Below are 26,704 nucleotides of genomic sequence, written 5' to 3'. Positions count from 1 at the left end.
CTTTCTTCACAAGGGTATCGATTGGTCGGCATCCCCCATTGTTGAGCAAAACTTCGAGAGTACCAATTTGTAGGTACCCTGTTAAAAATCGATTTTTATAAAATTTATCAACAACAGATGTCAGCACTTGATGGCAGTGTCTTGTCTATCCTCTGTTTCACATATTTTTGTCCAGGTGGTGTTTTGTTGACTTAAAAAATTTTAATTAATGCTTTTTTTCCTGATAATTTTTTATTTCATTTTTAGCATATTCATGCAATAATATTACTATAATAAGTTCATTCATGCTATAACAAGGTTATTCAGCTATAATAAGTCAACATGTTATGAATATTCAAGTTGTGACCTTCAGTTCTGACATTTTATATATTTTTTATTTTAATCGAAAATATCAGCAAATGTTATATGTATTACTACTGGTAATCATATGTTTATTACAAAAATTTATATTGTTCGATATGAAGTGAATAAAGTATATTAGTTCATTATATTAGTTGATAGCAGAATAAAGTTTTGATTTCAAACAAATGTTTGATATAATGTGCAATAATTTCACAATGAATGAATGTACATGCATAAGTGTTATATAGAGTTGTACAAAACAATATTCTACATCTTTCTGACTCAGTGCCAGCAAAAAACTAGGTATCTAGACAATGTTAATTTTGACAAAAAGTTACAAATTATCAAGTTTAAATGTCAGTTCTGATATATGTTATTTTTTTTCTTATAAATTTTTCTAATAAAATTTATTGAAAAATATCATATTTAAAACTAAAGATATTAATAAATGTACAGTCTAATTCGTTTATAACGTCTTCCATGGGACCAGCAATTTGTTGACGTTATAACCGAGTGTCTTTATCTGCGAAGTCTATTATTATCATAATAAATTTATTATCATATGTATAAAAATGCAAACTACATGCTTAAATCAACTTTATTTACATTACATCAATGTAATTAAAAATTTCAAAAATTACCTTTTATAAGAAATTTATATTTGTCATAAGTTTCAATAATGGCGGAACTTCCAGTTTTGAGAATAATGTTGAATCAAGAGACAACAAAAGATTAAACTAATGTATGCCAATTAAAAATAATTCAATTATTTCTTTATAAACTATTTAATGTAATATGTTATATTAAAAATAATAGAATATTTAACAATTTAACATAAAGTAATTTAAAAATGAGTACATAATAACCGATCATCACGTCGTTAAAAGTGTAGCAAACTCACCCCACCGAAGTCAGGTGGTGAGAGTACCACCCACAGTCGTTCTAGGAAGTGGACTCTGACCCTAGGACTAAACACGTAGTATCTTCTTTGTGAAATAAAATTTGTAATCTAATTTTGTAAATTTGAGAGTGCTTCAAATATGACATTAAAACAGGGTTTTATGTCGTTACAAGCGGGTTTTTTAACATTATCTAGTATAGTAAAGTCGTGGGACCGATAAAAATTTGACGTTACATTAGGGTTGTCGTTACATCTGATGACGTTATAACCAAGTTAGACTGTACGTGATTTTTTTCATATGAATATAATGATAAAATGATTTTTGGTGAATTTTTAAAATAATATCACCTGACTGACCTATATTGCCTTAGGACAGATTACAAAATAAACGTAAACAAGATGTCGATCATAAAGGGTTAATCTTATAGAATATTTTTTATATACAAACAAAGTCATAAGCGCACAACCATTAATATATGAATATATTGATATTATATTATATCACACAAGATTACACTGTTATAGCTATCCTTGATATCTTGAAAACAATATTTTTCAGAAATATTTTATATCAACTGAGGACTTTGCTCTATTATACTCTATAATATAATTGATACTTATATTCATTAAAGATAAAGCTACCAATATGACAAAGATGATTGACAGAATTCTTTTGCAATCAGAAGAAATTTCTGGTTCTGATATTCTAGTATTGATACATGGATGCAGCACTCATATAGCCAGTCTGCTAACACAACAAAGATTCCTGAAGTGTGAGAATACATGAAACAAGTTATGAAGTATTTCAATAATCACAACTTTGGCAGAGAGAAATATGAGGAAGCAGAAGGAACTTCTGTAATTTATCCTTTCCTTGGCCATTTCTGCTGCCCATCTCCTAGCAAACCTGCTTGATTCATAGTTTTCATTCACAGTGCATATCCAATGTTATTAGCTATCAAGCAAGAGCACAGCGTTTCAAAGATTACCTCTTTGAGAAAACCATAGATCTGTCAAGTCTCTGAACTGGCTTTCCTTGCATGGCTTGAATCCAGAAACAGTAGCTCTTGTTACCCAGTTGCATATAGCTGCAGCTTTATCAGTCAGAATTGAATGGCTTTTTTCATCCTTTGAGCTTGTTCAATCCAAATTAAAAAACAGATTCAGAACCCAAAAAGTTGCCAAGCTGGTGGAAAGTTTAGATATTTAAACAAATTAGTGTACATCTGAGCAGTGGTGAATCCAGAAGGGAGCAGCTAACTCAAAAATTAAGAACATTTGAATAATTATAAGTACCTTATTTTAACATTTTCAACACAATTGTAGTGCAGATATGATGAAAAATATAATTTATCGAACTAAAGTGTTTTTAAAAACAATGTTTTGAAGTTCAAAGTCAGTTACAACTCTATATATTTGTTTATATTTAGCAACTTTAAATTTTCAAGTGAACACTATAAAACATTTAAAAGTAATTTTTTTTTGTGTGTGTGTTTCATTTTTGTTACTTTTCTATTTTCCTCTATATACAGTGGTTCTCAATTTTTATGAAGTCGGGGAACACTAAACTTTCACATTGTTTTCTGCGGAACACTTACTGTACGTTAGCTTTAAAGCAGGGCTGGCAAATCTTTTTGAAATCAAGCGCACTCGGTCCAGTAGATGACGACATTGGTGTTTGCTAATTACATTCCCATACAAAAATTATTTTACATTGTATTCACTTTTCTTTTGCAACAATTTTTAATTGTATATTTGTTTTTCGTGGAACACTTGAAGTGACTTCACGGAGCACCCGTGTTCCACGGACCATGGATTGAGAACCACTGCTCTACAATGTTTGATTGTTCAATGTTTATAAAGCTTCATAGTTTATCATAAAATAATATAATATGGTTATAAAATATTTGTACATGTTTTCTCATTAGTCTAATTGTATTCCTAAATGTTAAAACAGTAATTTGAAAGTTTGTGAAATAATATCTATAATATTGATGATGTATTTTTAGTAATGTAATAGGTTTTTGTTTTAATTAAACTTCTGATTTTGATATGTAACAAGTTTGTCATATTTCATTTCATATAATAATAGAGGGAAGAAAGTTAATCAAATAAATTTGCATTCACCAATCTGAAATTTGAAAAATTATAAAAAGTATTCTTATCAATTTTTTTAACAGGATGGAAGTGATCGAGGGCCAAGAACTGGTTCACGGGGAAGACAAGGTTACTATGCTAGGGACAATGCAGACAATCGAGACAATTCAAGTGATAGAAGGGAAAACTATGTTCGTCGTTCTAGCCGAGGTGAATACCAAAAAAATTTATAATTTATGATAAAAATAATGTGTGAAGAAATAATTCTTTGCATTCAATGGAATATTATTAAAAGCAACATTTGATAGATTATTTTTTTTATAAATGATGATGATGATAACTGTAAGTTAAATTTTTAGATGAGGATTCTGATAGAAAAGATTCTGATAGAAAATATCAGAATCAGTCTCGGTCTCGTGGTAGAGGAGAAAGAGCAACATCTGGAAATAGGGGATCTCAAGATCGTGACAGAGAGAATAATGATTCTAAAGAGCCTGCTGTTCTTCATTATCATGAAGATAAACCTCCAGTAATTATATTTAACAATTATAATTTTATTTATATTATTTAATGTTCTGATTACACACTGAATATATTTCAGGTATATACATCAACTAATAAATTTGTACACTTAATGCATGAGGATGATGATGTGGATAATGAAAGTACCTCTGAATAATTTTTATAAGTGCCTACAGCATAGAGTCAAGAATATTAGCATTCTCCGAGATCTGGATCTAAAAGTTGACATTTTGATCTGCATTGATCCATCGTGAGATTATAAAAATGCTGTCAATTCTCCCTCCCAAATCATTAATCTTTGTTTTGATGCCATCAACTACAACATTCCTTATCAGTAGATCAAACAGTCAGATATATCCCATTGATTGGTTGGGTTTATAAGTAAGAACAGCCCATATTCCATCATTTTTTGGCAACTTTCAATATATCTAGATAAACAATTATGTGTAAAATGAAATCTGTTATCTCCAATAAATACCTGAAAACAAAAAGTAAACAACAGTGTTAAACATTACTGCAATGTCTTAAATACTGGAGAAAAGAGCATGTAATTGCTGTAGGCTGTCCACGATGGCCATTTCCTGATAATCAACGGAGCATTCTATGCAACTGGTAACGAGTCACCATCAAATCAAACGTAATGGGAATTTGAAAGATTTCCCCTACTTGTTGCTTTACGTGCTCTTGTATCTAAGAGAGTTAGTTGAAAGACAAAGTATGATTGGTCAAAATGAAATTCCCCTTGAATTTAATTATTATTAATTTTTTTGTCATTATTATTTCCTTTATGTGAGCTGTTCGAAACATGTTTCATAATTTTATATTCCAAAAGCCGATCGTTTGTGAGCATAATTTTTGTATGTATATTATTCTAGCATCATTAACATGTTTTCAGCTGCTATCATGTTTCCAGTGGTTCACATGATGCAAAATGGAAATGTGTCGTTTATATATATAAATATATATATGTTGTGTTTGATCCTTTTTCAAAAACAATCATATTTAAAGACTTGTTACTCAATCTAGACACAGTCAAAAGCCAAATTTACTTTTACAAAGTACATTTAGACATTTTCTGTTGCATTTTGTCCAGTAAGTTTGATATAATGAAAGAAAATGGATTTTTAGCCAAAGGATTATGAAGTAGATAGATAATTTGATGTTAACTATCATTCTCGTGTTCTGATGTTTAAAATATTGTTATAATTAATTGAATTTTGTATTTTTATTGCATAACGAAAGCGAATCAAGTTAGCCAAGTTATTTGTAATTTTTTTGAATTTACCGTAAGTGTTACAGATTGCAATATAATTATAGAGCAACTTTTCCGATTCATGTTGGGTGGATGCTCTTGCCGACACATTTCCTATTTTTACCTTGAACAGTGTGTTTATGTATAGAATGAATAACTGCATCAATCGTGCTATTTGTCACTCTCGTGTAGTTCAGTTCTGCTTATATGCAACTGGTAATTATATCAAGTATGGGAATCTGTGATTTATTTTCTCCTATGCTTTTAATAGGGGGATGTACAATAAAACAAAACAGTTGCTGCTTATGTTTTGATATATTTTCTCCCCTGGGTTTTTACTTTCAGATTTTTTTGTATTTTACACTGATTGCTGAGTTATGTTTGAATGTATAATTAATTTCATCTGCTAATATTGTTGAGGATCTGCATGTAATTAACTACTTTGAATTAAAATCTAATATTTTCATCAGAAAATCATAGTGCAGTTTGGATTTTGATATGTGCAGAGGATTGTAAAGTTAGTCTGTTAGTGTCTAGATATTTTTAAAAGTTCACCCCCAATATTTATTAAACACATTGTTAATCCTACTGTTTTTGAATAAGTTTTATCCTTAAACTATGATATTCTGAAGAAAATTGTTGTGTTATCCTATTTTCAGTAATTATTATTATTACTTTTTAAAAATAATTGTTTATAATTTATTATTTTTTCATTATATGAAATGTTGGACATTTGTCATTTACCATGATTTTAGTAGATGTGTAAAATTTTTTAAAATTTTAAAAAATATATAAAAAATTATTTTGCTTGTGATTTTGCAGTGTGATTAATGAATCAAATTCAATAACAGGATTGTTTGACCTTTCCACGATGCTAATTTGTGTCCCCTTTGCATGCGCTCGACTCGCAGGTCGGTTGGTCAATTTCCCTCTGCGGCCTAATAGCACATAATATATATGTTTTTGTTAAACTACTTGCACATTTACAAAAATATATCAAAATATTGAATTTTAAATTATCGTGTAGAGATTTAAAGTATCGGATTTGAAATTTTACCTTTTTGGAGGATTGTCACATACCAATAGAATGATGTATCGATGACGATAGAATTTAGTGACATTATTAACTATTTTTGATTACAGGATAACACAACAATCAGCTTTAGATTGAAACTTAAATTTTCCATTCGAAGATTCTGCTGGAATGATCATAAAAAAAGTTCTAGGTGCCTGCACAGTTAAAAATTGTAATAAAAAATATATATATATATTTTTATAATATGTATTTAAATGCAATATTCTTTAATTAATGGGATGATTTGCAAGCCAAAACATCCACTTAGTCAATTTATTTATTTAATCTGTTAAATAAACTAAATTTGGAAAAGGAGAAATTCAAAATTTGTTTAATTTTATAAATATAAAAAAACTGAGAATGATAGGAAGAAATGTTAAAACTTTTTGCATGTTGCACATACAAATTCATCAGAGAAATCTGGTTGTATCTTTTGAAAATAAAACATAAAAGATGGATTTTTGAATTGGAGAAATTAATAAAACTAATGCAGTTGTAATGTTACTGTAGTGTAGTAGTAGTAAATACTTATGCAAAAATTTACTTTGAATAAGTAAGTATCTCTCTACTCAAATTGCATTAAATGTAGATGAAGGCAGCATAAATTATAATTTCTCCAAAAAACATTAGATAAATATTTTATTGAGGAAATATATGTACTAACAATCACCAACAATTAATTACATTTAATAAATTTTTTTACCAACAAATAATAATTCTTCTACTTTCTAATTAATGTAGTTGTAAACTAGATACAACTACTTTCGTCGTCTTCGTTTGGGAAGACCATTAATAATGAAGATTCCGAATCTTGCTTTTGCTCTTTCTTCAGAAGAGATGAATTTTCGCTGTTACTCAGTGATTCGGTAGACTCGCACTGGAGATAAACATCGGTCGTCGGACTCTTGTAAGTTGGCTGAAAGGTGGGTTGATTTTGATCTTTGATTTCTCCAGACTCTTCTATGGACATGCTGCGCTTGAGTGGAAGTGTTTGAGTGGCATTCGTGGATGCTTCTTCTTCTTTTAGAGTTGGTTGTTTTTTTGTGGGGACCATAACGATCTGCTCTGATGTTTCTGTACCTTTAGCGTGTGCCGCAAACCCCGCACCCCGTCGAGATTTCCTGAAGCGAAATGTTTTTCGACTCTGTGCCTTCTGTCTCTGGAGACGATGTTTAGGTTTATGAATGTCTTGTTCCGGAGAATGGGGACTGGAAGGACTTAGAGGAGCATCTCCTATTAAAAAAAAAATGTTATAAAAAATTAATCACTCTTCAACAAACATATGAACTCGTTCAATTATATATCCTAACTACCCAAATCGTCTCGCTCATCTGTATCTATTGTACCAACAGATGCACTTTCATCCCCAGAGATACTCTTTTTACTTCCACGTTTTTTTATGTGTAATGTGGATTTGCGAAATAATCTGGGTTCGGATGAAGATGACTGTTCTCCATCTAAAATTTCTACGCAAATAGATAAATGTGAAAATTTTAAAAAATTTCTCAAGACGTACGATTCACAAAATTATTTACCTTGAGAACTTGCACCTTCCGCATCTGGGTAACTCGTTCTTCGAATGAATCTTTCCACTATACGATGTCCTCCTTCGATGGAATGGAGACGGATACTGAATCCTCTATGATGAGGGATAAAAGATTCGCTGCGGGTACTTAGTTCTCTTGTTAAGGGAGAGTGATACGATGCACTTGAACTCATAACTGTATAAAATTAATTTTTAATTGCAGTACATTTAAGTAAAATTTTGCACATTTTGTTCATCAAATTGTAATTCACCTGAAGGATTGCCAAGTCTAGTAACACTCTGGTGATTATTTGTTAATTCGGTGATGCTGGAACAGTGAGCGTCACTACCCATGTTATAAACGTAACTAGTCGTGTGAGAGACGTCACTATTACTGCAGATTTTTGTCAGAGTGGATTTTAATCGATCTTTTTCTCCAGTGCCTACTTCAAATATAAAAAATAAAATTAAAAATATCAAACAAATTATTACAAAGACATACATACCTAATTTCCAAGCAATTAAATCTTCTTTCAGCATCTTCATTTCTGCAGTCATGTCTTGAAACAGACTTCCTTGGCATTTTGGCGTGGGAAGACTGAACCCTTGCAACTTTTCTCGTATTAGTTGTTGATAGTAATACTCTTGTTCGTTGTCGCAGATGGTTCTTAACATCTGCGTGTTTAAAGTTTTATAATTCTATAATCGTTACGAAAAAAAGTTTAGATGTACACACCTTATTCTTGATTAAAGGATAGAGTAATATGTAGAGAGGTGTTCGATGAGTGACTACAAAATCGAGAAAGTTCCATAATGCTAAGCCACCTGGAATAATTTAAAGAATACAGTATTAAATTTAGATGTTTTCTTATAAAAGACCAGTAATAATCAGATTAATTTATCACTTATTCTATTAAAAATAAAAAATAAAACTAGAAAACTAGCTCATATTAAATTATTTGAATATCTTTTTTTACCTTGCATTTTGTTTCCGAGTTCACGGACACAACATGCTATTCGATGCCAGTCTTCAGATAATTCCTGCTCAAAGCATACTATTATAATTTTTAGCCCTGTTGTAACCAAAAATGGTAGACAGTCAGTTGATATATAAAAACATTTTAACATTTCGTTAAATTCACCTTACCCAAGAAAGCTATTTGAACTAAAGGAGTTATTCTTCTCGTCGGACTTTTTTCCTGAAAAGAATCATTTCCTCTTTTTCCCGAAGTAGAACTGGACTGATGAGAATGTTTCGACGGTAAGGGAGTCAGTGCAGTCAAAATGACAGTTAGCGCAAAAGAAATATCGGACTGACGTAATTTCGGGACATCTGTAATACACAATACTTTATCCGTTTGCATAATACATTAACCTCTCTTTATATCGCACTTGTTGCGAGACAAAGAAAGTGCAATATAACAGAGTACTAAAAATTCTGAGCTTTTACTAAACGGATAGAGATTCCGTAGCATGTATAATCTTTTATTCTTTCATCAGCAAGTGTTCTGATATACAATAAACTTCATTTTTGTTTTTCAATACCAATTTTATTCGTGGCTATATCATATTAATTGGCATTTACGTAAACATTAATATCACGAATGCCCATTTAGCATTAAATGTCATTTTTAAAGAAACAATAAAGACAATTACTGTCAATATAAAAACAAAATATCAGTTGCGATTTTATTATACAGTACAGTAGTATATTTCATAATAAATCGCTTATTAAAACTTTGCGTAATTTATATTTTTCAATAGAAATTATAAATATAGTAATTGAACATATAATAGAACATCAAAATATAAAATTACAGAGTAAAAAGTCTCTAAAAAGCGAAATAAAGTTACTACTGTATAAAAATTTTAGAACTGTTCAAAAATAAATCTTTTCCTTACACATCTGTATGTGAATTGACGGTATTGGGTCAATTCACAGAAATTTATTGGTTTTAAGTACTTTTACTTTACTGGAAGGAAGTAGAAGGCCCAACCTTACAGCATAGCCTTTGAAAAAGGAGAAGGAAGAAAAGAAAAGACTAATAGGAAAGTGTGAAACATGAGACCTCAGAGCACCCGGTTGGTTCCATTAATTGAAATTAACAAATGTACAAAACATGGGGCATAGCCCATAAGCAAACAGTGAATATAAAGGAATTACAGAAAGGCGGGACGCCCAAGGGGCTGCCTCTGGTGAGGCAGATGCAGCGATATACAAATAGCAGCAACGCGAATGGCCAAACAAACCCGAAACAAAATTTACATGAAAATAAAAAAAAATAAAAGGAAATGATACAAACACAAGTGGTTGAGCACTTCTCAACATAGGACCCATGAACAGCCTGCACCCCTAGACCCGACGGGTTAACAAACAGAGGGGCAAGCACTATGCTACCCGGAACAGCCAAAAACAAGTAAATGCATATGTACAAAAGATGGGTGGGAAAAACATCCCAACTTTGGGCCCATAAGATGGCCTAAACTTAGACCTGATGGGTAAACAAACAGTGAGCCCCAGATGAAAACAATGCAAAAGGCCACCCCTAGGGCCTGGGGGCTGCCCAAATACAAAGAAAACCCAAATATATATTGTTCTGTTTTATTTAACTACAGACAGAAATCTCCCTTAGCAGCCTCTTGGCCTAGGGAATGTATTGTACAAGGAGGAGTAGACCAATACTTAGAAAGATGGGGCCTGACCCCAATGTCGATGACAAAGGTTCTCCGAGCGTTGTACGTCTTTTTGTTAAATAAAAGTCTTTAACAACGCAAGGCCAGTGTAACCCAAGAAGGTATATGGAATCTGAGGGTTTTCTGCTGTGAGGTGTACTTGTTGCACACAAAGAGGACGTGAGCAGTCACACTTTCCATTTCCTTTTTGCAGGAACCTCCTTAAGTAGGAACGGAAGTTCCCGTGACCAGTCAAAATTTGGGTCATATGGAAGTCTGGAACAAAGAAGTCCGTTTTTTGCCTGTTCTTGATAATTGGAAGAAATGTGTGTGTTGATCTTCCCGTGTTTTCGTTGTCCCATCTAAGTTGCCAGCTTTCCATGGTGTGGTTTTTCAATTCACTATGAAGCCAGCAGCTAGGGAGCTTCCCAAAGGCTGCTTCTCTCTGTGATCAAGCATCCTCTTATCCACGAGAAGGAGGCCTGCCGTAAGGCATATTAACATAAGGCCTGCCGACTCAAGGTGCTGAAGGTAGGTCAGGATACAATTAATGATTGTGTACTTAGTATTTAACTTATGAATTTGAAGAGAGTGGTCCTGCTATCGCTATAGAGAACAATTGGATTTTTGAAATTTTTGTGGCGCGCTTCCACACACTGAAGTGCCTTTAGGATAGCCAGGCTCTTGGCTTGATTTATTGAGCAGTGGCTCTCCAGTTTCAAGTGGATTTGGTAAACATACCGCCCATTTTCACCAATGATCACTGCCGAGCACCCAATGTCTTCAGGGGTTTTTGACCCGTCAGTAAAAATTTTTATCCCTGGTTGAATGTCCTGAGAGTTGTTGTGGATCCCATTTATGAAAGGCCGGGTGTGGGATGGATGTGTCTAGTGGTATCCCTGCATAAGATTCGTTTTATACTTCACGATGTTCTCTGCAATGCTTTTGATTTTAATTGGCAGATTTTTTTTCAGATGGACTTTCTAGTATGCCTCCAAGATCTTGATGTCAAGTGGAACTAAGTTTGCAATGACTTGGAGAGCACTGGTAGGAGCTGTTATGTAGGCCCTTGCAATAGGCACCAGGCAACTGTTGAATGGCTAGAATGTTTCTTTTTGCATGCTGTTTGACGACCACCTTCCCCCACACCTCGGCCCCGTAGAGTACTGCTAGCTCGATTGCACTCTCGTAGATTATCTTCGATGTTTGGTATTTAATGCCCCAAAGGTTTCTGCAAATGGAGCAAAGCGAGTGTGCGAGGTTGATATGTTTCTTTTTAATGCTTTTGATACGCGCAGTCCATGTTAAAGTGTTATCAAGCATGATCCCTAAATATTTCATTTTTGTGCTAGTTTTTTCGTCCATTAATCTCAATAGCCGGATGATTGACAAGGGGCCTTTTCCTCGGGAAGACTATAGACTTGCATTTCCCGATATTGATTTTGAATTTGTTGTCTTCTGCTCATGTGTTAACAACCCTTAGAAGTCTATTCATTCTGACCTGCAACACTTCTTGATTTCTATGCCTCACAATGATGAGCGTGTCATCAGCAAAAGCAAAGCTTATAATATCGGTATCAGGGTTGGATTGCTGGGGAATTTGCCTTTCCTGGACCCTGAAAAGGCTGTCGTAAGCTAACAGCCATAGGAGGGGTCCTGAGCAGGAGCCCTGAGGTCAGCCTCTATTAATTTTCCTTGTGAGAGTTGTAGAGTTAGTCCATATGCAGGCCTGTCTATCTTGGAGGAAACTTGTGAATAGGGTGACAATGTTCAAAGGACAAGCATTCTTGATAAGTGAGTCTGTGATCAAACACTCCCTGAAAGTCGATAGATATGGCAAGCATATGTTTGTCCTGTTGCTTGGCCTCATTGATGAATTTCATCAGTTGACAGAGGACTGTTCCAGTGCTTCTATTCTTCCGAAACCCATGCTGATTCGGGTGTAAAAGCTGATTAGACTCCACGTGATGTTGTAGTCTTTTCGCAATTAAGGTATCTAGCACCGTGCCCAAGATGGAAAGCAACAAGATGGGCCGGAAGTCCTGTGGTTTTGTTTGTTCGCCTGTTGTGCCTTTAGGGATAAGTTTGATTTTGGCTGTTTTCCACTTCTTGGGAAAGTAGCCCAAGGCTAAGCACTTATTATAGATTACTGAGAATGTAGTTGGAATGGCCCAATAAGCCCTTTTAGCCTTATTGCCAGAAATACTGTCTGGCCCAAGGACTTTTTTCCGGTTAATGCCTTTGAAATGAATGTCTATTTCCGACGGTTAAAAGTTTTTATCGGTAGACTGTTAATGGCCCGCAGGCTCTTTTCTCTAACAAGTTTATGTTTTCCAGTGTCTTTCTTCCCAGAAGACAAGTGGGAAAGGACTACTGAGGATGTAGTCATAGGTATCATTCAAATCTGTCGTAAAGCTCCCATCTTCTTTCATTACTGTGCTTGGGATACTGGAAGCTTTTGCCTTTTTAAAGGCTATGTTGTAGAAAGGCTCTTCCATGGTTCATTGCCACGAATGTTTGTACAAAAGTCTTTCCATGATTCTGTTCTGCTTTTATTTATAAGCTTTTTGTACTTTTTCCTCTCTTTGATATATTCTTCCCCGATTTCCTCTTTTCTGGACTGATTTGTTTCCTTCTGGTAATTCCTTTTAAGCTTCCTAACTTTTTTCCTTTTCTCCTGTAGGGTTGAACTCCACCATATCACTTTACAGGTGGTTGTCTTTTGCCTTGTGGCTGAATTATACGCTTGCAGAATGGGAAGATATGCAGTTCGTTTGGTGTCTGTATATGAATGAAGGGGCCAGGATCTCTTCATAGAGGTCCCAGTTAGTTTTCTTCGTGATTTTGGTGCTGCTTGATGGAACAATTTGGACGATCTTGCTTAAGATATAATTGTGATCACTGGGATTTTCTGTATTGAGAGTAGAGCAGAAAATCACTTTGTTGTAAAATGTGGCATTACTAATACATACATCTATCCAACTCTCTCCCTGGGTAAAGGAGATCGCTGGTATTAGTAGAAAACAAATTGTGCACTTCAATAAGTTGCCTTAGATTTCTGCCTCTTGGAGCATACCACAAGGGCAATTTAGCATTAAAGTCACCAGATATAAACAGAGGAGAGTGAATAATGCAGTCTATATCTTGTAGTGGTGCTTCTATGTCTTCAGTTGGTGGAATATACACTGACAACAAGTGAAATGAGAATTGATTGGTATTAACACTGACAATAGTACAGAATTTGGTACTTAAGTTTGTTTTGAGTTGGACGTCCAGGTGTGGGTTTGCCACAATAACTGCAGCATTTGGGCGTTCTAGGTTCTAGGTGCGTTAAGTCAACATTCATTGTATGGATGTCCTTGAGAATTTGAGAAGTGGCTGCTTTGCTTTTTTCCAGGTTTATCTGTAGAAAGTGCAGATTTGGTTTGGACTGGATATTATCTGTGTTGAGTGTAGTTGCAGTGACTTGCGAGTTATGTTGGACGTTAGTATCCATAATTAGTAAGGTTTATTATGGCAGTCTTTGCTCTCTGCATAGTGGGGCAGATCGGATCATAAGCATTGTGCTCAGTGTTATACTCCTTTTCTATAGAAACCATCTTTGTTTGCTTCTATACAGCTAGGGACTCAACCTAACTGTACTATTTGGACATTCTGTGTATCTATGTTCTTTAGTGCAATGACTGCACCTCAGTATTTTCTCATAATCACAAGCAAGGTGCCCAAAACTGCAGCACTAAGACAAAGTCGTCCACTTTTACGTGGCTCCAGGATAAAGCCAGGTATCTCTCTGTAATAAGTATGTTCCTGATCATAGGTGACACTGAGCACAATGTGTCTACAGTTTTCCCATACCTTTCCTTTGTTTAGTGTCGTAGCTACTCTGTATTGTTCTGCAAATTCCTTCTTTGTGGTTTCCATCCATATCTGATTTTGGTCATAAATTGTTTCAGTTATTTCATCATCCTTTATGTAATTGGGTACCTGTAACAAAATGACTTTTGGTTTCCATCCCTCAGAAATTTTTGTCATGTTTTAGAAGCTAGCTATGGATCGGCGTCTACAGCCTTCTTGAGGGTGTGCCCATCCTTGTGGGACTCCACTCTCACACAGACACCATTGCCTTTTATTTCTCTTATTGCCTTTATGCTTACCTCAAGCTTGTGAGGCTGAATTCTTTTTCTAAGTGTTGTTGTTATTTCTTTTCTATTCGGGCACTTTCCCTTTTCATCTTGTTTCGGGTATAGAATCAGAGCCACGGCGTTCCCTATTTACCTCGCTGTTTATGGTCTTGTTAATGCTTTTGGTCGTTATGCTAGGGCTGCAGTTAATTCCTGCTATGTCTGCAAAGGTTGTTTTCTGGCAAATTGGAGTTACTGCTTTCTCTGTTGTCTTAGTGCGTAGTTCCCGTAAAACTCCATATAACTGGTACACACATCCATGTAATTTTGCCATTGAATTCCGTATCTCACTTCTCTCATTATTAAGCCTAGAGCAAAGGGTAGCTGGGCATAATTCCATCACCCTATCGAAGAGGTCCGAAGCCTCTTTCAGAATTGTATCCTCCAGAGACACAATTTCCACCCCCAGTGGAGAGTTCTGAAGTTGATTCATCTTGATTCTTTAATAAGTCTGTTGATGAGAAAAGGAGGTGTCTCCCTTGCTTGAGTCTTTCTGGCACCAACAAAACACACTCAAAACCCAGACCTAACTTGTCTAAAGCCAAGGCCACAACTTCAGGACCAGAGACAAAAGCTGAAAACTAACTAAAACCAAAGAAAATGCAATGAACAATTTAGAGCCGTTAGAAAGAACCGTTGTAACGGTCTATAACGGCCAAAATTTAAAATAAGCTATGCTAATCCTATCAGAAAAAACAAAACCCCTATATCTACTTTAAAAATTTACCCCCGATAATAAAACTTGTCAACAGGGTACAACCTCTTAGTCCCTTCAGGATTAAGGGGTTGTACCCTGTTGACAAGTCTCAATTTCGGGGGGGGGGAATGGTGTTGCACCTTTGCCGCCGTCCCCTGAAATTGAGACTGGTTTTAAGTACTGTCTCCTTATTGTAAATGAGGAGACAGTACTTAAAACCAATAAATAAATAACAATATGAAAAGGAAATTTAAATGATAATTGATCTGTCCACCTGTTTTGCTTATTTAGATCTCGATGAATTTATTGTCTCACCTGCAGTGGTAGTTTCAAAGACAATGGTAGGAATAAAATACTGTATTTCATTGCAAAAATAAATTGAATGGCAATTAATATTTTAAAATTTATTGACTCAAGTGAATTTAAAAAACAAGATACAGTAGAGCATCGAGTATCCGAAACGTCGGTTAACCGGAAGCGTTCCAATTCGCAAATTTAAATTTTCACTAGTGCTGTGGCACTGCAATATTTGGCTATGTCTTGGGCTACTCCAATATTATTTTTGTTATTGTGAGTGTTTTAGCTGGCAGCACTGGCACGACCACGAGAGGGTACTTAAGGACGCGCCAGTATTTTGACGAATTTCAACACGGGATAGGTTAATATATTTTTTCATATATAATCGGTTATCCGAACAACCCCAGTCCCGAATTGTTTCGGATAATAGATGCTCTACTGTATATCCAAATCAGTGATATAATGAAGGGTTACCACATAATTAAATTATATATAAAATGGTACCTTTGATTCCACTACTAATTCTGATACACATGGGCAAGATCAAATTCATTAAATATAATTCCATTTTTTCTGGAATGGACAGAATGCTCGGACCACCGCACACGGTCTCTAACGTCTGCATTTCCTGCGGACGCATTTGAGAAATAAATTTTAATTGAAAAAATTGCATTCAAAATAAATAAATAGTTTACTTACACCCAACGCTGCCATCTGCATGGCCACCAGGCTGACCACGACGGAACAGAATCTGGAAGGGGGCGACTGGCCGAGAGCCGACATGGTGGGAAGATTGGTGGAACTGTCGGCACCTATAAGCAAGTTCTGATCGCCCAATATGATCATCTGACACACTCCTATTAGGGACTGGACATAGAGAATGAGTTTCGAAAAATACACCGGAATAAATTTAATAATTTTACCTTTAAATGTGGAAGATGCGCTATATATGGATGTCTGAATAATGTTAAATATATTCCTGGAAATAAAAAAAAAGTTAATAATACAAATTAGAGGGAAAAGTAGTTTGCAATTACCTTTCAATAACGATCTTGCAGCATTCCAATCCACAAGTCGCTGCAAAAAATAAAATTTTAAAAATTACACAACGGTTTAAATATTGAAAAACTAAATAAAAATCGAATTCCGTAGTAATCGAGTCGTCGCATTAGACGTTATTCTGCAATAATTCACGAAATAGTCTGAAATAATGATCTAGAAACTACGATGCTTGTTAGTATGAACATAATGAGCCTCAAAAATAAATTTTGCCCTAGGTCTTTGGAAATCCTAGGACCACTTCTGGTTGAAATAATATCTGTTAAATATGCACTCTAGTCAAATTCTGAGACTTTGAATGAGATATTACAGATATGTTGCTAGTAGCATGCCCCAACTATAGACCTTTTCAATGCGAAATCACAAGATGGCAGATAGATAGCAGTTTTATACCCCGATACGGTGGTTCTCGATCCGTGTCCCGACATTCCACAAAGAGAAGGATTTTGAAGTTTTCATTGTAAATTTATTCCAATGCGCTACAACGTATACAATATATTACTTTATTTCTAGACAATTCCACGTTTACTATTTTATTTCGTACAATAAAGTTTATTGTTTTGTGAGAATAGTGAATGTGGAATTGCTTATTGATTTTTGAATACGTCGATGCTAATGCTCTGTATAATAAAATTATACGAATTTTCGTGTCGCGATTTCAATCTTCGTATCGAAAACAAAATTTATTACTCCATTTTCAACTAATTTATATAAGCAATATGAAAATATCAAAAGGATAAAATAACTACACGGTTTAGTCCTTATATCGGTATTATTGATTAAAATTTAAAATTTTCTTTCTAAAGACTTGCTAAATTATTTACTAATAACTGAATATTCTGGCATTTTCAAATGAATTTTCTTCTTTAGAAATTAATTTTATATTGTCTTTGAAAAACTATACTATAGTATAAAAATTAAATACACTTCTTGCTGACTTTATATGCTTTAAAATAATAAAGCAAAATTAATTTTAATGCTATTATACCGTTTACATTATTTGGAACTGTTGCATGTCGACCCTACTCGTTACGACATCACTAAAGAAGTCCTTTCTTGTTAAATGTTCAGAATTAGTCTGAACCGTATAAAGTATTTGCTGTCTCTGTATATCTCGAGATATATTAAGGAGATAGCATTTATAGGAGTAATGGGAATAGAACTCAAAAATATAAAATACCAAAACAATATTTAGTAGTTATGAAATGCACAGAATTTTTCTTAAATAATAATCTATTCCACATTTGTTTCAATGAACAGAACTATCATTGATATATACATCCTTATTTAAAATGGAGATCTCCAAACATTTTCTGACTGTTGACCCCCTTTTAGTGACCCCTTCTTTTTTTTTGCTAATACATCTAATAATAAATAAATCTGCTGAGGCAGTATATTAAAGCACACTATTTTCATAAAAAAGATTTATTTGTGGGATGCAAATTTACAAAATCCAGAATTGTAATATACAGTATATAATCCATTGAACTGATAATTTTTAATTGACCCCTAAAAATATCTTATTGACTCCCCAAGGTAAATATCAGCCACCTTATGGACTCGCGATTTAAAATTCTCAGCTCTGCTTGACATACTAAATGATTACAATTTACAAAATGAATATACAATGAAACATTATGGGATAAGAATATATGCTTAAAGCTAATATAATACAGAGATGTTGATTTATAAAAACAGATATAAGGCAACACCATATTTTATCTACGTTAACGACCACAATTTTATCCATTCTAACTACCTATAAAGTTACCGAAGGATGGGGAACGATACTGCAATCCACACTATTCGTTAAAAATCTCGAAGATCTAGATCAGATTCAAACACAGATCCCCGAGCTAACAGATTGATACCTTGCATAATTACCTGTTGATTGGTAATCTGACATACAGTATTGGGACTAGTGTTAGATTAAGATTTCCAAATTATTGGAAGTAAGGTGAATTCATTGGCTCACAAATGAATTTGACAGCACGGAGTCGGCAAAACAGCAGTCGAACTACAGATCAAAACATTGAGAATATTGCAGTCGTCGATAATCAGTTATAGCAAGTTAGTGAATTACCACTAAATTTAGTGGGAGGTGCAGTATTTTTGGGGAACTGATTTTTATATCAATATTTATATTATATAGTATCGTGTTATAAAATATTGTATCTTTTTTGAGCAGCCTAAGATGACAAGCCTAACAATTTTTAATATTGCATGTTCAATCTGAGACTCAATATCATGCCATATTTAGTGGGATGATGTTCAAATTTAGTTAGAACTGGAGTTTGAACTAGTGAGAAGCTTAGCTACATATGTAAAAAAGTTATCTAAGGATTAATGTGTCTATTAAAATTTGTGTAACTCTGAAACATTTATAATCTGTACATTAATATTTGAGTCTCAAACAATAAAAAAAAAACATGTACAGTACATTTTATTTGCTATTGGATATTTCTTAAAAAATTGCAGTCTTAAGATATTGATATGTCATACAAAGAATTTTATCAATTACAAATTTTCACACGTAATAGTTATAGATGTCAATTTTTAATCGATGAAATTCTTTGTGTAGTTAAGTAATGAAAAGATATTAATATACGACTATGGCTTATTAAGAGTAGCAAATAATGAACATTAAATTTTAAGGGAGACGAAATTAGAGAACAAGTAAATGAAACCATATTATTGTTAATTCATAAACTAACTGCTACAGTAGATCACTCAATTAGCTGCAAACAACCTTGTACGGCGGCAAAAATGTTTGTTAAAAATTAATTTTTTCGGTCGTATTTAGTGACTTTCATTGAGTTTGCTATTTGGAAAATCAACTATTTTACAAAAGCTAACAGAAAATAGAACAAAGAAAACATTGCAGTGGTGAACAAGGTTTAAATATTGATACAAAAAAAATATTTTGCAATGTTTCACTCCACCGATATGTGCACTAAAAACTAAAAATTGGAGATAAAAAAGTCTATTAGTTACATCATGATTTGCATAATTGCCAAACATTAGACATGTTCAGGTCTTTGTAGTTGATAGTGTTTCCCCTTATGCACAGATTTATACATTTCAAGTGTTTGAACTTGTCTCAGATGGTGCTTAAATTATTATTAGCAAAGCATGATTGATAAATACAGCCAATAAAGTTTCACAAAAAAAAAAAAAAAAAAAAAAAAAAATTATCTTTACTTCATAAAATACTCTGAAATTAAAATTAACATGTTAATTCATATTAGGAACATAAAAATAGTAACTGATATCCAATTCGACCTTAAATTATTTGGAAAATAAACAATGGCAATAATTGTTCATTGTTATTATTATCTCCATAGTGGCTTACATTCCATTCAGATCACAAAATTAGCAAATTTCTTAATTTAAATATCAATAAAGCTGCTAAAATCAAGTTAAAAAACACATTTCCTGAAAAGTGCCTTAAATCTTAATCACGAGAATCAGTCAATTGGTCATTTACATAATAAAATTGTATATAACAGGCAATGTTAATTACATGTCTGTATACAACAAAATTGAATTATAAAAATGTATGCAGTAATATAATTAAAAATTATTTGCAAGTGTTATAATATGATTATAGACTTTTAATAATTAAATTATTATAAGCTATATTTTACAAGTTTTTTGTAACAAAAAAGTATGAATAGAATAATTATATGAATATAAACCGTCTGGCAAAATTTACCACTATATTCGTACAAATAATAAAATTAAATAGACGTATTCGTGTACTTACTCGAATTGCCGGTTTCTTGGCTATTTTATTAAATGTCTTATCTAAACGCCGCAACACCATGATTAAAGCCGGTCTCATTGATTCTTGAGCCCATTCGGAGTGGGGGAGAAGTTCATTCATGTACTGCTGTAAACCTCTGCAAGCCATTGTTACTGGGTCGTAGGGAGACACCTTTAATAAGCTTTGGGCAACCTCGGCTAATCTCTGAAAAATAAAAGTTTAATAATTTATTTATTTTCAATTACATTAGGAAAAGTCTTGCAACAACTGATTTCCTCCCCCTATTAACATTAAAACCCCAATTTAAAATAGATAAAAATACATTGTCGTCTAAATGATGAAGGATATAATTTTTATTTTAAAAATTTTCAGTAGTAGTCTTATTTTTCTTAGCAATTAAATATTCCAGTAGAGAAAAGAAATATTCAAACTATTGAACAATTGAGATTTTAAAATTACATGTCCTGACTGACTGACTGATTCGTCGTCGCCCAGAACAAACCGCTGAACTTAAAGAGGGGCTTCTACTATACTATTTTAGATGTGATTTTTTGTTTTTGATAGTAATAACTTAATTTCCAAATGTACAATATTTACCAAATCATCCAAATCATTTGCCCGAGCAACGCCGGGCTCATTTACTAGTAAAAAATATTTTTAACATGTTCTAGATTTGATTTTAAGGTAGCAAAAATAGAGAAGTTTTTAAAAATATGTTTGTTCTGTTGTTACAATTTTCATTTAATCTTCAATTATGAAATAAATAATGCAAAATATAATAGAAATAATAAACGTATGAGCCTTTTTTAAGTGGTATAAGTCAGCTTTTTCTTTTTTCAAATGTTAAAAATTTGCATAATTACCTATTTAATAACATTTGTTTTGTTTTTAAAATCAATTTTATTATTTGAGTCATTTTTGATCCCATCCCTTCCTATTGTGTACAATGATGGACTGTACTTTTGGCACATCTTTTCAAATTATGTGTACAATAATTCATGGTTCCAACATTCAAAAAATGATTTTAAAAATTTCTGCAAATATTTCCTAACTGACAGTTATACAAGTAATTAGGCTTGCAAAGACAAATTTATGATCCTACCACCACTAAAAAGTTCACGTAAACAATGCCTATACCTCTTCCCTCCCCATCACGTAGAATGACGCACTTTTTGCAACCCTCTCCGTCCCTTAAACTGTATACATAATTAATGGATGGTCTCTAACTGACATACTAAAATATTTTAGGGACAGATAAAAATAACTTTTACTCATATTGTATTCTGTATTTTGCTTCTGAACAAGTTCTTTAAATATTCATGGTTACAGGTATATAAGGCAATAAACTCCTTATATTTATTAGGTATACATATAGGTATACATTATATATAGCTCGTGCTCTATGTCTAGAATTTCTATATAACAGCAATAACGTTATTTCATTGAAATTTATTGATCAAAATTTAAATTGTTACTTTGATTATTACTTAATGTTGGAAGAGATGAAAACAAGATATACTTGAGTTCACTTTCCAACTGAAAAACAGTATCCTCACTTGTTGGTACACACAACAGTGTTACCAATGGTACCTTAATATTAGGGCCTTGCAAACTGGTGATGCACTGGATGTGCTGCATTGCAAAATGAAATAAAGTTTGGAAAAACAAGTTAAACAAAATAAAAATATAATAGTTGTGTATGCAATATCAATTAAAAATGAATTTATGTACATAATTAATGTATGTATTTATTATTATTGTCTTGTTATAGGTAAAACAGTTCCCTTGGTTTCCTTTCATTTAGGTCCTGTAATACATTTTCACAGCCCTGCTAAACTCAGTTGAGTTTAGCAGGGATAAAATTTAGTTTGTTTGCCTAAAAAAAAATTGAATTTAGTCTGCCTAAGATTATTGAGTGGACTTACTTTCAAAAACACATCTATGCAATCCTGCTTAACAATTAAACTTTTAAATTATATTAAAACTATAAAAATTTGATAAAGCTATTATAAAAACTGTTGTTATCCTTTTTTAATAGAACTAAACTTCTATTGAATAATTTGTAAGGATACTGAAACATCTTGACTTTAATATTTTAGTAGGAGAAAGAAGACATCAAGTCTGTAACTAAAACTGTCTTTAAATCATTTTTTCAATGTTGGACTTCACCACTTTCATAAAAAAATGGCCTATATTACTAAATAATCCTTATAAAGTGATATATAATGAATACCAAATGGCATTTGACATCAAGTATTTCAGTTGCTTTGTTGTTCAGATCAGGTATTTTTTTGCTCAAGTCAGCAAGGCGAGAGGAACACTTTGAATAAAATTCACATACAACACTTAGTAGTGTGTCACGAGGAGAACGGAATTCAAATCGAAGCATTTCACTGTCTTCTACTTCTTTCTCGTACTGTTGCTGTTTACGTGAACTATAATAACTGTCACTCATGAACCTGTATAGAAAAGATTATCAATTTTAAAAAATAACTGGCTAACAATTTATAATTTTGAATATTTGCAATACTTGCTTTGAATGGCTATCATCATCTATTTCAAAAGGTGGAGAGCAAGCACCTTTGGAAGCATTTTTAATGCTCGAGCCTCTTAAATCAATCATTCTTTGAGGACCCGTATAGTTTCTAAAATAATTCAATTTTTAATTGATTAAGTTTCAATTAAATATGTCAAAATTTATAATATATTTACCTAGCTAATGCTTCACAATTACTAATTAGAGTTTTTATACAAACTGCAATATTATGAATCATATTCAGTTCTGTTCTTGAACCACCAGGTGTTTCTTTCTTAGTGGTTAAAATCTGTAGATGTTTCAAATAAAATGGTAGTATCGCTTTAAGAATAGTCTAAAAAAAAAAAAAAGCCAAAATATTATTTATATTTCATGAATATATAAAAATATAAGAATTTTATTAAGCCTATAATTGTTTGCTAAATAACTTATTCGTCCTATAGATATATTATAGATAGATAAATATTTGTTTTGTAGGATATCTAGTAATCTATAAAAACATTATTGCTTTTAAAAGTATGGTGACAAAATTTATTATTTACCAGCATCTGATGACCTCTTACAGAATCTGCAGAATAACAAACAACTGTTACACAAAGTGAAATGGCATCAAGGACTGAAAGAGTATCGGGATCTAACTGATAACAGAAATCCAGAGCACGAAGTGGTTTATCAATATCCACTAATTCTAGTATATCTAGAGGATCTACTACATATTGTTCTAAGCTTTGTAGTAATTGAAAAAATGATTTTGGATGAACCTAGAATAAAAATTATTAACATTTCCATTACCTATTATTTAAGAAATCAACAAAACTATCTGTCAAATTAAACAGTTGGCCTTACTTTGCTTGCGTCTCCATAACTGCTCATCAAATCCATATCCAAAATTGGTGCAACACTTCCAAACATCTACAAATTTTTATTTATTAAGTACATTATCAAATTGATATTTAAATAAATATTTGTTTTTCAACATACTTGCAGAATGAAAGGCTTACGATGCATTATAAAGAACTGTTTACATATAAATTCAATTGTTCTGCATAACAGACCATTAGTTTGATGGTTGGAATAGATACGTAAAATAGTTGGCATAATCAAAAGATAACTAAAATAATTAAAATATTCATTTTAATTTTTGAAAAATTCAAATTTGGAAACTTGCTAAAACATAAATTAAACAACGTACCCATTAGTAGCAAATATGTTTTTAAACTGATGGGCAGCATTGAGATATGTGGCCATACATAATCTGAGAATTGCACAATCTTCAGTGTGCAACACTAATATACCACTGATCACATTTAAAAATAAGTGAATATCTGATGAATGAACAAATAAACCAGCCATTGCTTCAAACATCTTGGCAACCAACTAAAATAAACTTTAAAAAATTACTTTAAATATTTCTTTCAATTTTATTAATAATAAAATGATATCTTACCTTAACCCATGCTAATTTGTGAAGCGCATCAATTCCCAACATTTCCTATAAAATATCATTCAGTATTATATTTGGAAAACATGGTGATTCAGAGTAAATATTCTAATATTTGTACTTCGTAACGAAAGATTTTTCTTATGTTTTAATTCGTTGAATTTTTACGAATGTATTTAAGCCATACTTCGGCAGTTATTATACAAAAATTAAAACTATCTTAAATGAAAAGTTAGAAAAATAATTAAGATTTTAAATTAAAATATTTCAATTTGTATTAGCTTAGAACTGAATAAATTTTTAATTTTTATTATTGACATACCTTTCCCAAAGGTCCATTATATAATGAAAAATCAGCTTCTAAAGCCTTCCTTGGAAATGATGGTAATTTCATCAATTCTTCATGCATAAAAAATACTCTTTGTGTTACTTGTGTTGGAGATTTTAAAATTGATAAGCTCATTAAAACCTGAGAGAATTGTAAATTATTTCAATATTATAATGTAAGAAATTTTTAAATAGTTTTGAATTTTGATTAAATATTACCTTTCCCAGTTCAAGAAAACGCTGAGTGAAAGCTTGTTTTTGTAGAGTTTCAAAAGCTACTTCGGGATCCATATGAATAAGTGATAATTGTGCATATTGAGATCGTTTGAAAAAATAATAGTCTCTGACATATGCGTCTAAACTGTGCATTTGATCTGTAAGAATAAATTTACTGATATACATATAATGTATAATATTTAAAGAGTTCTAGCCTGTTCCAGCAACAATTTATTTATCAAATGTTTTCGTTAAAATTTAAATTTAAAAAGAATTCTATTGCATGTTCGATCCCAATGATGGCTACTTAGATACTTGAAAACATTTGATAAATAAAGAAATTGTTGCTGAAACAAGCTAGAAATCTTTAAATTTTACATTTACTCCAGTTAAGAAGTTTATTAATATAAAATATACCGTATTTTACGGACTATAAGACGCTACGGACTATAAGACGCACCTGAATTTTGGAGGCAATTTTTCGAAGAAAAAAGTGCGTCTTATAGTCCGTAAAATATGGTAATACTTTATATCATAAAAGTATAGATTCTTAAAAAAAAGATGTTAACATAATTTCAATTATATGTGGTGATTTTGTTGTAAAATTATTTCATTTCTTATTCAAAATACATTTTTTTATTTGTTTTTAATTTAAAAATATGTTTTTTCGGAAATAATTTGTTACACTTTGTTAAAAAATAGCATAGTAATTATAAATTTATACAAATTAATTTTAAATTAAGTGTTTATAAAATATAAGTTTATTTATTAAAATAATTTCAATCGTCGGAAAATGAAATTAAATAATTACTGGTTTTCATGTCCACTAAGAAATATGAATTGTGTTGAGCTTCATCTATTCCAAAAAAATCTAAGCTGTCTTGCAAAATGTGGGAAAACTGTGTATCCTAATTTAAAATTAAAATACATTAAACACAAATAATATATCTTAAGACAAACAATAATTTCAGAATTTATAAATTACTTCATGAACTGGAAATTGTGAAGGGGTACCACCAGCATCAGGGCCGTGAACAATAATTTTTTTTGCACTTGGAATATTGGCCGTTATCAATAATGGTGACTAAAAAAAGAAATAAAATAAATATCTTATTTATACAATTTAAATAAATGTTAAAATAAATTCAATTAACTTACATCACATTGTTCTTTGCGTAGTATTTGTTTCAAGTCCTTCAAAAATAATCCATGCACACTTGGCACTACCTTTAATGCAATCAAATACTCAGTTTTAGATACCAAAAATTTTAAGTGGAAAATTTAAACATAACATAGAAAAAACAATTATAAAATAAATTTTAATAATAAAAACTTACCAACCAAAGCACAGATAAAGCATTAGAAATAATTTCTTGGCTGCATTCTATACTTGTTCGCACATAAAACATAATGAATCCAATCTAAAATAAAATATTTAATCAATTAAAACTGATGTTGTTTGATGATGACTTAGTAACATGAACTAAAAGAATATTTCTGAAGTCATTTACTAAAATGAGAAATTTCTGACAAATCATTTAAATTTTTCATAAACAGACATAATAAAGATTGAACTTTTAAAATTAACATAAACTTACTAAATAGTTATATAGATAATACGCAGCCTGTGCCGGTAATTTAGGAATATAACGCAATAATCTTCTTATAACTTGCATCATTGTATCTGGTTTCTCTCTGGTTAATTTCTCAAGAATTGATCTTAAAAACAGAGCAGTATCTTCCACAAGACAATTCCAAATCACTTGATAGGCTACTTCATATACTATAAAATTAAAA

At 32.0% G+C, this 26,704-nt stretch overlaps 2 protein-coding genes across 6 annotated transcripts in view; one reads left to right on the top strand and one right to left on the bottom strand.

Annotated features, from left to right (window-relative positions):
- The window catches only part of eIF4B (eukaryotic translation initiation factor 4B), a 67,270-nt gene extending 60,623 nt beyond the window's left edge, over positions 1 to 6,647 (top strand). The window contains exons 10-12 of the mRNA XM_067288403.1: positions 3,424 to 3,550; positions 3,700 to 3,869; positions 3,942 to 6,647. Coding sequence (XP_067144504.1) covers positions 3,424 to 3,550; positions 3,700 to 3,869; positions 3,942 to 4,019 — 375 coding nt within the window. The 3' untranslated portion in view covers positions 4,020 to 6,647. The remainder of the gene's footprint in view (positions 1 to 3,423; positions 3,551 to 3,699; positions 3,870 to 3,941) is intronic.
- Positions 6,648 to 6,747: 100 nt separating this feature from the next.
- Positions 6,748 to 26,704, bottom strand: part of unc80 (unc80, NALCN channel complex subunit) — a 67,755-nt gene continuing 47,798 nt past the window's right edge. For 3 of the 5 annotated variants that reach the window (XM_067288386.1, XM_067288385.1, XM_067288383.1), the window contains exons 34-61: positions 26,506 to 26,690; positions 26,245 to 26,328; positions 26,066 to 26,134; positions 25,893 to 25,991; positions 25,719 to 25,815; positions 24,911 to 25,065; positions 24,687 to 24,833; positions 24,371 to 24,415; positions 24,116 to 24,300; positions 23,905 to 24,034; positions 23,770 to 23,835; positions 23,466 to 23,684; positions 23,100 to 23,257; positions 22,922 to 23,032; positions 22,621 to 22,846; positions 20,388 to 20,591; positions 16,600 to 16,639; positions 16,486 to 16,541; positions 16,262 to 16,429; positions 16,067 to 16,190; positions 8,862 to 9,047; positions 8,692 to 8,787; positions 8,451 to 8,539; positions 8,221 to 8,389; positions 7,987 to 8,160; positions 7,725 to 7,910; positions 7,503 to 7,655; positions 6,748 to 7,422 (exon numbers count right to left, since the gene is read on the bottom strand). In XM_067288386.1, coding sequence (XP_067144487.1) covers positions 6,938 to 7,422; positions 7,503 to 7,655; positions 7,725 to 7,910; positions 7,987 to 8,160; positions 8,221 to 8,389; positions 8,451 to 8,539; positions 8,692 to 8,787; positions 8,862 to 9,047; positions 16,067 to 16,190; positions 16,262 to 16,429; positions 16,486 to 16,541; positions 16,600 to 16,639; positions 20,388 to 20,591; positions 22,621 to 22,846; positions 22,922 to 23,032; positions 23,100 to 23,257; positions 23,466 to 23,684; positions 23,770 to 23,835; positions 23,905 to 24,034; positions 24,116 to 24,300; positions 24,371 to 24,415; positions 24,687 to 24,833; positions 24,911 to 25,065; positions 25,719 to 25,815; positions 25,893 to 25,991; positions 26,066 to 26,134; positions 26,245 to 26,328; positions 26,506 to 26,690 — 4,106 coding nt within the window. In that variant the 3' untranslated portion in view covers positions 6,748 to 6,937. The remainder of the gene's footprint in view (positions 7,423 to 7,502; positions 7,656 to 7,724; positions 7,911 to 7,986; positions 8,161 to 8,220; positions 8,390 to 8,450; positions 8,540 to 8,691; positions 8,788 to 8,861; positions 9,048 to 16,066; positions 16,191 to 16,261; positions 16,430 to 16,485; positions 16,542 to 16,599; positions 16,640 to 20,387; positions 20,592 to 22,620; positions 22,847 to 22,921; positions 23,033 to 23,099; positions 23,258 to 23,465; positions 23,685 to 23,769; positions 23,836 to 23,904; positions 24,035 to 24,115; positions 24,301 to 24,370; positions 24,416 to 24,686; positions 24,834 to 24,910; positions 25,066 to 25,718; positions 25,816 to 25,892; positions 25,992 to 26,065; positions 26,135 to 26,244; positions 26,329 to 26,505; positions 26,691 to 26,704) is intronic. The other 2 variants (XM_067288384.1, XM_067288387.1) reach the window with 2 other exon arrangements.

This window comes from Centruroides vittatus, unplaced genomic scaffold (assembly GCF_030686945.1).
Source record: "Centruroides vittatus isolate TY-2023 unplaced genomic scaffold, ASM3068694v2 scaffold_861, whole genome shotgun sequence".
NCBI classification, from domain to species: Eukaryota; Metazoa; Arthropoda; class Arachnida; order Scorpiones; family Buthidae; genus Centruroides; species Centruroides vittatus.
The sequence above is the reverse complement of the archived record's forward strand: the minus strand, read 5'-3'. Positions and strand labels throughout refer to the sequence as shown.